This window comes from Thamnophis elegans, chromosome 7 (genome assembly GCF_009769535.1).
Source record: "Thamnophis elegans isolate rThaEle1 chromosome 7, rThaEle1.pri, whole genome shotgun sequence".
Classification (NCBI taxonomy): Eukaryota; Metazoa; Chordata; class Lepidosauria; order Squamata; family Colubridae; genus Thamnophis; species Thamnophis elegans.
The window spans coordinates 18035307-18047885 of NC_045547.1; the positions used below are offsets into that span (position 1 = coordinate 18035307).

Below are 12579 nucleotides of genomic sequence, written 5' to 3' on the forward strand. Positions count from 1 at the left end.
AGAAAAGCATCGCAGCCCAAAACGGACGTTAGGTGCCCATTTTGCTGGCAGAGCACTCAGATCACCACAGGGGCCCCTGACATGAGTGACATCAAGCTGGCCATGCCCCCACCCCCGAGATCAAACACAACCCTGGTGCGTCCCTCAACGAAATCAAGTTTGACACCCCTGATGAAGAGAATTCCTGAATTGAGTTAGGGAAATGCCCAGCATTCAGCTGTGTGTGCGCCTCTATCTCCCTCGGCTTCATTTCAAAGATCCATTCATAACCTTCCAACAAACCTCTAAAAAGTATGCTGAATACTGCAGTTTGACAGCAAATTATGTTAATACAATGACTTTTTTTTTTAAAAAAAATCTGCCTTTAAAAGAAGGTCGTTGTTGATCACCAGGAAACAACTGCACAAAATATTCGGCAAAGTGCTCAGTTTTGCGCTGTGTGGAAATGGATCTGCTCATGCTCCATGTTAAACTATAGTTTTCTGAATAACCACTGCTGACTGCGTTCACCAAAGATGCTAAGGTACATATTTGTAATCATAATATATAGTATTGTTATGAACGGAAATACTCAGGGACAATAGCTAATGGCAGGCTCTATTCAGTTACTTTGTCTTGTCATATTACATGAGTTTCACCACTGGGGTTTATAAAGCAGTCAAATAAACTATAAGCATATCTTAATTGTGAACACAGTCATAAGTTTTTACTAGAAGTAGAATAACTTATCATGCCTAACAATATTTCTAGAGCTCCTGCACTTCAGGTTTTCCCCATGCACTTCAATGGACTGGATCCTTTGTATAGATCAGTGATGGCGCACTCGTCTGGAATGCAACCCGGAAGAGGAGCAGAATGAATGAACTTCCAGTTTCCGGCCCGCACATGTGCACCAGCTAGCTAGTCTTGCGGTTACCATGTGTGCACGGTCAGCTGGCTGGCGCACATGCTCACGCTGGAAAATTTAAGACCAGCTCTTCCCCAAGATGAGCCTAATTCAGCTTGAAAAGGACCCACATTGTCTGCATTTGCACAAGTGTGCAATACCGGAAGTTACCCAGAGATAGTATTCTGCCGGTTCTGATGGTTCGGCTGAACTGGTAGCAGAAACCTGGCTCTACGTCAGTGTTTCTCAACCTTGGCAACTTGGACTTAAAGTTGCCAAGGTTGAGAAACACTGCTCTACGGCATCCCATTTAGGTCCTTTTTAAAAGCCAAAGTGCATGCACTCACATATGCGAACCGATAGGGAAGGTGTTCTGACTCCCCCTTCGGCCTGTGAGTAACGCAGACACAGGCTTGGCTATTTGCCACTCTTTACTCACAGGAATTACAACTCCATTGGCTGAAAGCCCAGACAGATACTCTCATGCAAGAAGGGTTGCCAGCAACCCAAACCAAACGGAACGGAAATACAAAACAGACCAGACAAGAGTTCCTCAAGACTGTTACGAACAGTTGTGTCCTACAAAAGGACCCCTCCCAATTTCTCACTTATATACTCTCTTGGGAAGGGCCAAGCCACAACCACCTGGGCTTGATTATCTCTTATGAGTCTGCCTCTGCAGCTGCTGCTTCCGTTTCTCCGCCCTCCTTTGCCTGGTGTCAGGAACAAACTGCCTTGACTCCTCCGCACTGCACCATGCCTCAGGTGCCTCCTGGTGGCCAACCAGCCTCTCTGGTCCCTGCTCTGAGTCTGAACCCTGCCCAGGGTCCTCCACATCTTCCATAGCTGACTCATATAGGGTTCCTCGCTATCCAAGTCCATCAGCAGCTCAAACGGATCCTGCTGGGCCACAACAGGAAGGTAAGTGAATTCCACCCTTGAAGTTACCTCAGCAAGTTGCTACTCACAGAAAGAGGAACGGTCCAGCTAATGCTGGATTTTTGAGAGGGGAAGGGGAAAGTAAAAAGGAATGAGAACTATTTTCTTTTCTAAACTCAAATTTTAGATGCTGCCTGGGGGAAAAACATGGCTTGAAATGCAGCCCACTTTCAAGGACAGGAGTTAAAATAATAATAATAATAATGATAATAATTGAACCAGTCCTGAGCAAGCTGGAATTGAAGTGCTTTTTGGTCCTCAAATTTAAAATTTATTAAAAATGAAGGCCGGGTGGCTGATATAGGCAACCATGAAGAGTTTTCAGTCATGACCCATTCCTCCTGAGTGCATTTCAGTTCAAACATATAGAAATCAAAAATGGGTAAAGAATGCCCCTGTGTTCAAATCCACCCAATAAATCAGCCAGCCTGATTTATCTATCCACTCATTGTCACTTCGTTCCCCATTGCTTCCTTGAATGCCCAGCAAATATAAATCTGTAAATACTTGAAGAAATAGTTTCTTAGTAAGAAAAAATGTCAACTCTACTTAAATATGATAGTATTTCAACCACTGTCATTGTCAGATAATTGGTTATCATCTCAGTTCAAAGGCTAATTTTCCAGAATGTATACATGTTCTTCATTAGATTGCGAAAAATAAGCGGTAAATTTCAGCACCTGCATTTTTAAATCCATAAAGATGATATAAATAATCCTAAATGATCACATGTAGCCAGATTTACAAATTTATGCTGCCATTAAGTTTGTAAGATATTTTTACCATATCATATATCAATGCTTGAGATTCAGTCAGTCCCAATTTGTGATATTCTCTAATGGACTAAGGAGCATTTTCAGCTCAATTGGCTGTGATCAATTTCCCTTGAAAGGTTATAAATAATTTGTTGCATTGTTTTTCAATATATCTCATTTATGCCTAAGGTCAAAAACACATGCGTTTAAAGCATTTAAAACAAATCTATGATTTCAGAGTGTTCCTTCATTTCAGCTGATGCACATTTCAACATTCACAAATGAGATTTTTCTTCTTATAAATGACACCACAGCTCCTCCAGCTTGTGCAGAGGAGAATAATCTCCTATTTCTTGCTGCTCTACAGATTTGCAACTCGATGCAGATATAACTCCACTCTCCTGCACCGTTTTCTTTGCTATTCTTCATTAAAACTAACAAGTAAATCTGGTTATGTATATATATTCTTTGGAAGGGGGAGAAATCAGAAATTCCCAGTTTTCTCTTCAAGTCAGGATTAGTAGAGAATTTCTTCAGCATTGATGAAATTGACAAGAGTTGAACCTCCCTTAGACAAATTATGTCAGTTTCATTGAACTGAGAAGCGAAGGAAAATCATGGTCTATGTCTATGACATTAATAAAACCTGACCCTGAACACGCTGTTTTCAACAAAGATGGAAATATTTATGGATGAAACAGTTGAGGCAACCTTCATACATTTATTCATGAGGAAATAGTATGTGAAATATTCATAGCTGTGCAAATCTGAACACACTGGTGGGCACAAGATTAAAATGTGCTTATTTATGATAGCTTTCCCAAACCAGATGATCTCTAGATGTGGACTTCAGCCTGCTTCATGTCCCTCTAAACGCATCAATTGGGTATGCTAAAAACTTCATCCTGGTAGATTATAATATATTTGGCACAATGGTTTTAGTGTAAATATTTATTCTCGATGGGCTTACATTTTTCCAAAAAGCCCTGAATCACAGCCATGTTGATCCATCAGGAAAAAAGATTAAAAAAAAAAAATCTACAGCTGGCTAATAAATTTTGATTTATTGCTTGCAGAGCTGTTGAGGGCCCACATTTAATGACTAAAAGCCTCAGATTTCTGTATTACCACACCCTGAAAGTTCAGGATGATAACAAGAGCTTATTATCTAGAAAGTGCCACTTGTATAGTCAGATCTGTTACTCTGTCATTCGATCCTTCATTGCCTTATTCAGCATTTAAAATCTTAACTTCCCATCATCTTAATATAAATATCTATCATGCCATTTCACAGATAGGCATTCACTTTCTTCATGACTTGCCCAGGTCCAAAGAAGAAATGGGACTTGAATCAAAGGCCCTTCCATGCAATCTCAGAATTATATATGCTATGTGTTTAAAAAATAATAATTCTCTAGCTTCCAGATAACAGGTAGTTTTTGACTTATGACCGCAATTGAGTACAAAATTTGTACTTTTGACTGTAATTGAGTGCAAAATTAAGTGAGACAGTTGTTAAATGAGTTTTGCCCGATTTTACGACCTTTATGGCCCCAGTTGTTCAGTGAATCACTACTATTGTTAAGTTAGTAACACGATTGTTAAGTGAATCTGGCTTCCCCAGTGACTGGGGAATGTGATCACATGACCCCGGGATTCTGCAACTGTCCTAAATATGAACCAGTTGCCAAACATCTGAATTTTGAACATGTGACCGTGGGGATGCTATACTGGTCATAAGTGTGAAAAACGGTCATAAGTCACTTTTTTCAGTGCCATTGTAACTTCCTGAACAAATGGTTATAATTCGAATAACACCTATAGATGATTTGAATTCTACTATGTAAAATATGCTGCAGAGCTGTTATGCCTTTCCCTTGTTAATGGATGCTGTGCAATAAACTAACAAATAAGAACAAATAGGAAAACGTGGGATGTTTATAAAAAGAAACCAAAAGGGCTTCTGCAAATGGGCAACTGCTCCACTAAAGCGAAGACTTTAGATCTGCTTCTTTGTGACCATTCGACGTTTACATCAAGTTTCCCCAAATTGATCTTCTGTAGCAACAGCAGATAAATCGCTCTAGCTAGATGCCAAACTATTTGTAATGGATAGTTATTGTCTCGCTCAGGGATCTCCAAACCTGGAACTTTATGGCTGGCTGAGGAATTCTGGCAGTTGAAGTCCACAAGTCTTAAAATTGGCAAGTTTGGAGACCCCAGTCTAGCCTAAATCAGGGGTCAGCCACCCGTGGCTCTAGAGCCGCATGTGGTTCTTTCATCCCTCTGCTGTGGCTCCCTGTCGCCAGTCAGCACCATAATTTTGAGAGGAGCTTCTGGTTGGGAAGGGGGGAAAGCACAGCGCTCCGGGAGGAGACTCTATGGAAAGGGGCGGGTTTTCCGGTCAGCTCCACAATTGATAGGGCTTTTGGTTAGGACAGGTAGAGGAAAAAGGACACCATGCTAGGAGGAGAGTTCTGGTTGGCTCCAGAACTGAACAGGGGTCTTCCGGTTAGGATGGCTCCATGAGTTTTTAAGGTTGCCAATCCCTGAGCTAAATGGCTAGGAACATTTACTCTTCCCCACATTTTTGGAAATGATGGTCTATCTTCCCTCCTGCTTGACAGCTCCCATCAGTCAATGTGGTAAGGCAAGTCCAAACAATAGATCCAAGACTAAGGAGAGACAGAATCAAACTGGATTACCAAGCTGGAGATGTTATTAGTATATTATCCAATGTACTATTGCAGCCATCATGGGATTACTACTGCTTTTCCAAGGCACAATGGCTCAGGGTTTTTTTTTAATTTATCGCCATGATCCCCATCCATTCACATTACAGTAGGCCTGAGCCCAAGGCTGATTTGTGTTAGCAGAGCTTACCCTTAATAACTCAACCAAACAGATACAAAAGCTGCTATCCAACTAAGCCAGTGATAGCTAACCTTTTCGCCATCACGTGACAAAAGCGGGAGGGAGCACAGGGGAGTCATACGCGGGTGTGCCCAGACCCATAATGCTATGCCCACTATTCCGTTCCCGAACTTCTGGTTTGCGCATTGGGTTGTTTTTCACCCTCCAGAGGCTTCATGCAAGCCTCCGGAGGGCAAAAAATGGCCAAAAAAGAAGGGCGAAGTCAGCTGGCCAGTGCGCAGGTGGCACTGGAGCGGACAGGGCAATGCCTCGCAAGCCCTAACTAATGGCTCCGCATGCCACCTGTGGCACGCATGCCATAGATTTGCTATCACGGAACTAAGTTGTAATCAAACTAAGAAGACATTTCTTAACATTGAGAACACCTTAGTCAATGGAACAGCTTGCCTTGGAATTGAAGGTGACCCATTGCTGGAAGATTTAAAGAAAAGACTGGACAACCATTTGTCCAGGATGGAATAAGGACCCCCTGCCTTGGGCAGTGGGTTGGACTAGAAGACCTGTAAGGTCCCTTTCAGCCCCATAATTCTATTTCTAACTCAATCCCATGGTAGGTCCACATTCCTTCTCCTAGGGAGAATATTTTCTACTCAGAGGCACCTACTACCCTTAGAGCAGGGGGGTCAAACTCAAAGCCTGGAGGCCAGATTTGGCTCTCAGGGTGCTTAGATCTGCCCCGCAGAGCCACCCTGGGAATAGCAAAGGATCGGCCCACAGTGCTTCTGCCAGCGAAAACAGGCTTCCGAGCTCCGTTTTTGGCTGTGACGGCCTCCTGCAACCCTCTGCCAGCAAAAACAGAGCCTTCTCAAGCTCTGTTTTTGCTTGCATGGGGTTGCAGGAGGCGGTTGCAGCCAAAAATGGAGCTCGGGAGCCGATTTTCCCTGGCAGAGCACTCAGGCCACCAGAGACGTCCCCAACATGATTGATATCGAGCTGGCCATGCCCATCTCAGTCACTCCCACTCCAGTCCCCTGAGGTCAAACACAACCCTGATGCGGCCCTCAATGAAATCTAGTTTGACACCCCTGTCTTAGAGTATCATCCCCATCCCTAGAAGTTCTATCATATTTGGCTTCATCAAAATAACAACCACAGATACAAGCCATCTAATGCCGGAAAAACAAGAAACTCAATTATTTTTTGGTTATGCCAAATAAATATTCAGAAATAAACGCTATCTGTGACATGAGTTAGCAATAGCAATAGCACTTAGACTTTATATACCGCTTCATAGGGCTTTCAACCCTCTCTAAGCGGTTTTACAGAGTCAGCATATTGCCCCCCAAAACAATCCGGGTCCTCATTTTACCCACCTCGGAAGGATGGAAGGCTGAGTCAACCCTGAGCCGGTGAGATTTGAACAGCCAAACTGCTGAACTGCAGTCAGCTGAAGTAGCCTGCAGTGCTGCATTTAACCACTGCGCCACCTCGAAGTTCTCTTCTTTTCTGTCATATTTAATAATCCTGATTTTTTTTTCCTCATTTGAGAAGAGAAAAAAAAAAGGAAGCGAAACTTCTAGAAGTTGCATTAGGGGAAAAAATGCCTCAGAAATTATTCATTTCCCAAGTCTCAAAACATTAGCAAGTCCAAAAGCTTTGGACCCAGCAAGATATAGCTATATCAGGTGTCTTCTTAGCCAAGATTCAAAGGCATCATTCAAGGAAGTTCTAGAAAGCATTCTGAGGCACTTCCTTCACGCAGCAGTGCCTTCTACCAATTCCTGACAATCAGCACTGCAGATCCTCTTAAATCATCCTCTGAGATCGCATAGGATCAGAGATATTTGCAAATGGAATCCACTGCAACCATGGAGGGAAATTTTAGGGGGAAACAGCACTTCTGAACAACTCTGACCCCTTAATATTCCCAAATCCATTCATCTTTTTGTTTTTAAGCTCTTTTTGTTAATCACATTTTCATTAATCATGTTGGCAAATCTCCATTCCTATTAATGCTATGATAACATGAGTGAAAATTGTCACAAATGTTTCATAGAATGCCCCCCCCCCCTTGAAATCATTCTCAGGATCTGTGTTTAGAGGAGAATGAGCTACATCGCTTTCATTGAGATAACAGTCAATTCTTCTTCAAGATTTATTACCGAGATTTTGCCTCAGGTGAGTGGCATTTCCCTCCTTGACAGCTGTCCCTGTCTCTTCTCTCACTTCCTCACTGACTGATGCAGCTTTATTCTTGGCTAACCCGGCCCCAGGTTTCAAGAGCATTTTTCTTGCAAGAATGCTCCCTCTGATTTTTGTTAAAATAACTCCTTGCCTGCCTTCCAACAATCATCCCAGCAATGCATTTAATTTTAGCCCATTTTTGAAGCATCCTCTCTGGATTAAGGTTAGGATTTCACCTCTCCTATAACACCTCCAGGAGGACTCCTGAAGCTTTGGCAATTCTTCTGCGATCCCTACGCAGACTCCTCCTATTTGGGGTCCCCGCTGCCCCGTTCCGTTTGCTTTTGTCTTGAGGGAAACTTGGGGCTTCCACAACATGCAGTCATTCACCGAGAGGTGTGTGATTTGCCTTGCCAGTCCTGCTACCCTCTTCCCCGCCCTTCCTGCAGCCGTCTCTCGAGGCGATCCAGTTTTGCCAAATTTTCTTTCAGCAGTTTGCTGTTGGGAACCAGCTGTAAAGCTTTCTCGTAGTAGTGGCGCGCAGTGAAATAGTTACCCTGCAAAAAAAAAAAATAAGAATGTGAAACAAGAGGGGTGGGTGGGAATTAAAAAACTTTTTTTATAACTTCACAGGCAGGCCCTACAGTTTTCATTCACATATCAAAATTCTGCAAGCTTCGTGTCATCATGGATGCTTGTTTTTGCAGTACAGGGATTCCTCGACTTACGACCAAAATTTATGTTGCCAAGTGAGACATTTGTTAAGTGACTTTTGCCCCATTTTAACGACATTTCCTGCCAAGGTTGCTAAGTGAGTCACCGGAGACGTTAAGTTAGTAACCTGGTTGTTGAGTGAATCTGCCTCCCCCGTGGACATTGCTTGTCAGAAGGTCACAAAAGCTGATAATGTGACCCCGGGGCACGGCAACCGTCATAAATATGAATCAGTGTCCAAGGGTCTGAATTTTGATCACATGACCCCAGTGATGCTGCAGTGATAGTAAGCGTGAAAAACAGCCGTAAGTCACTTTTTTCAGTGTCAGCATAACTTTGAACAGTAAGTTCACTAAGTGAACTGTTATAAGTTGTTGACTGAGGCTGAGATAACCATTGGTTCAATGGTTATCTGGAGAGTCAACAGTTTCCTGTGCTTCTCTAAGTAATAACTTAAAATAACAAGATGTTTAAGTTAAAAGCACCCTCCAGATACATTTTGTTGCAGCTCCAATTAAACTAGAAAAAAACAACCCTACTTGGGAAGTCTACTGTAGCTTGTAATGCTTTTAGTTGGACAAAGTAAAGAACTTTTGATATTTACTATTTAATTAAATATTGAATAATAAATATTGTTTTAAGGAGACTTAGGCGACCTATATAATCCAACATCATGCAATCCAACGTGATCCGGTGTCCGCACATTATGTACCAAAGGATTATCAATCACACAGATGACTCATATTTTATTAAAATAAAAAATATTTTAATAGCAAACACACAAATAATTTCTGCTATTTTCTTACCTTGATATGTTCGATGCCTCCCATATTCATCCATGCTTGTGCTTGCTCTGGATTGAAGTCTACAGACACTTTATAGCTCTACGTTAACATGAAAATGAAAACTCAACATTAGGAGACCTGAATCTATATTGTGGAGATGTTGTGTGCATATACAAGGAATAGCTTTTCCCACACTTGGGTTCTTAGATATTCTAGATTACTAATTTACTGAATGAAGAAGGTTGGGTATTGTAACCTAACCATACATGGGAGCCCCAAATTGAGATGGACAGGATAGGATGTTAATGACATGTTTCCCAATAACTGGTCAGCAGGTTCTGACCAGTTCTGGAAAACCCGTAGCAGAAATGTTTAGTAGTTCGGAGAACAGATAAATATCACCTCTGACTGGCCTCACCCCCATCTATTCTCTGCCTCCCGAGTCCCAGCTGATTGGGACAGAATGTGGATTTTGCAGTATCCTTCCCCTGAAGTGGGGAGGGAATGGTGATTTTACAGTATCCTTCTCCTGCTAGGCCCACCAAGCCATGTCCACCAAGCCACACCCACCAAATCACACCAAGCCACGCCCACAGAACCTGTAGTAAAAAAAATTGAATCCTACCACTGTAATAACTGTAGTTTTCTTAGAACAATCAATATGTCTAAGAATTTGAAAGACTATTCTCTGTTTTAAAAAAATTGAGGGGGGGGGTAAGAGGGGAAACTAGAGCTGGTATCTTGGAGAGAGCCAGCTAATGAAAATATTCTAATGAGAGGGAAAGTAAAAGGAATACAGTTCAGATGGAGATGAACTCTTGGATATGAGCTGAGTATTATGAATCGCAGAAACTGCTGTTCCAAATTAAGAAGCTGGGAACTTTGGCAACATAGCAAAAGTTGATCATAATCCCTGGAAATAAGCATATTGTTGCCTATTAAATTTTAAGGTGCAAAATAGATTAAGTTTCTCTGGAAAATATCCTTTTGCTATCAAGCTATAAGGTGCTGGTCGTTCCTGAGTCTAGGGAGCAATGCTCATCTCCGTTTCAAAGTCAAAGAGCCAACACTGTCCGAAGACATCTCTGTGGTCATGTGGCTAGCATGATGCTGTTACCAGGAGCCAAGGTGGCGCAGTGGTTAAATGCAGCACTGCAGGCTACTGCTAGATCAGCAGGTCAGCGGTTCAAATCTCACCGGCTCAGGGTTGACTCAGCCTTCCATCCTTCCGAGGTGGGTAAAATGAGGACCCAGATTGTTGGGGGCAATATGCTGACTCTCTGTAAACCGCTTAGAGAGGCCTGAAAGGCCTATGAAGCGGTATATAAGTCTAGTGCTATTGCTATTGCTACCTTCCCACCAAAGGTGGTCCCTATTTTTCTACTTGCATTTTTTACATGCATTCGAACTGCTAGGTTGGCAGAAGCTGGGACATGTAACGGGAGCTCACTCCTTTACACGGCGCTAGGGATTCGAACCGCCAAACTGCCAACCTTTCTGATCGACAAGCTCAGCGCCTTAGCCACCGCATCTATCTAACTATACATTCATCCAAATAGATTTCTCCTATGGCAGCCTTGTTGCTCTAGGATCCTCCGATGCGTGTGTTCAAATAAGCAACCTGAAGAGCTTCTCTTGGGTTTAATGAGACAAGCAATCCATGCATTCATATATAAGTGAGTACCTCAAAAGCTTTGTCCAGGTGGTTTTGTTCTCTTAGCTGGTTTCCTTTGGTGAAAAAGAGTTCTGATATGATTTTGGGGTCCTTTGGTTTCAATTGTAAAGCTTTGTCTATTGCTTCAAGTGCCTGCACAGACAGACAGACACAATAAATGTAGACGAACAAAACTCCTATCCAACAACAGCAGCAAATCATGGCCATAAAATGCCTTATTCGGCCACTACGAGACATTTACTATCTATGGGCCATCAGGTGGATCCAAATTCTGCGTTTAAAGTTTTACTTTTACTACTAAAGTTTTACTATGCCACAGGAACTCTCATTTCCTGGGTTTTGCTGAGGCTGTTGCCATTAACCGTTTCAAGCCTCCCTTATGCATGCAGAACCAGCTTTATGTCAATCTACGCCTCCTGTGGGCGTAAGGCTCATCATTGGTTGTTTTTATGTCAATCTATGCCTCCCGTGGGCGTAAGGCTCATCATTGGTTGTTTTTAAGTCAATCTATGCCTCCCGTGGGCGTAAGGCTCATCATTGGTTGTTTTTAAGTCAATCTATGCCTCCCGTGGGCGTAAGGCTTGTCATTGGTTGTTTTTAAGTCAATCTATGCCTCCTGTGGGCGTAAGGCTTGTCATTGGTTGTTTTTATGTCAATCTATGCCTCCCGTGGGCATAAGGCTCGTCATTGGTTGTTTTTAAGTCAATCTATGCCTCCTGTGGGCGTAAGGCTTGTCATTGGTTGTTTTTATGTCAATCTATGCCTCCTGTGGGCGTAAGGCTCATCATTGGTTGTTTTTAAGTCAATCTATGCCTCCCGTGGGCGTAAGGCTTGTCATTGGTTGTTTTTAAGTCAATCTATGCCTCCCGTGGGCGTAAGGCTTGTCATTGGTTGTTTTTAAGTCAATCTATGCCTCCTGTGGGCGTAAGGCTTGTCATTGGTTGTTTTTATGTCAATCTATGCCTCCCGTGGGCGTAAGGCTCGTCATTGGTTGTTTTTAAGTCAATCTATGCCTCCTGTGGGCGTAAGGCTTGTCATTGGTTGTTTTTAAGTCAATCTATGCCTCCTGTGGGCGTAAGGCTTGTCATTGGTTGTTTTTAAGTCAATCTGTGCCTCCTGTGGGCGTAAGGCTTGTCATTGGTTGCTATTTTGCATACTTTTGCAGGCTTAATTCATGCTCTTGCTAGATCTTATTTTTGAGGCTGATTTGCAACCGTGTTAATGTACTGTAGGTACTGATGAGTCAATATGAAATGATGGCATCTACCTCTGTTCATCTTTTGACTGTATTGTTTAAATTATTAAAAGGGCCTAACTGTTTTAAAAACTCCTATTGTAAATCAACAGTTATTTTGACATGGCCTTTTCCAACATTGGCCCTCCAGATATAGGAAGATGACAGCTTTTAGATTACTAGAGGAGTATCTATACCTTGTTGTAGTCCTCTTGCTTGCTGTAGATGGCAGATAGCAAGCGGTAGCACTCCAGGCATTCAGCTCCTTCGGTCACAATGTGGCTCAACATTTGCTCTGCTTCCTTTGCTTGTCCCATCATTGTTAAAACCTGAGCCTATAAAGAGAGGGGAAAAAAAGTAAAGGAAACAATTCTTCCTCCTAAAATCCTGGGGAATATTCAGTTGGTCTCCCTCTGTAAGGCAGTCTGTTCCTCTGTCTGTTCCTATGCTGGCTTCTCCCTGTTAGTGGGCTCCAAAAGGAGCCAAAAAGCTGCCTTGAGGGGGTGATGAAGCTAGGGAGGCAGGGGTGAAAT

At 42.6% G+C, this 12579-nt stretch overlaps 1 protein-coding gene across 1 annotated transcript in view; it reads right to left on the reverse strand.

Annotated features, from left to right (window-relative positions):
* Nucleotides 1-6974: 6974 nt before the first annotated feature.
* TMTC1 (transmembrane O-mannosyltransferase targeting cadherins 1) overlaps nucleotides 6975-12579 on the reverse strand; it is a 179343-nt gene continuing 173738 nt past the window's right edge. The window contains 4 exon segments of the mRNA XM_032221138.1: nucleotides 6975-8195; nucleotides 9159-9236; nucleotides 10822-10944; nucleotides 12244-12381. Of these exon segments, the coding sequence (XP_032077029.1) occupies nucleotides 8061-8195; nucleotides 9159-9236; nucleotides 10822-10944; nucleotides 12244-12381 (474 nt within the window). The 3' untranslated portion in view covers nucleotides 6975-8060.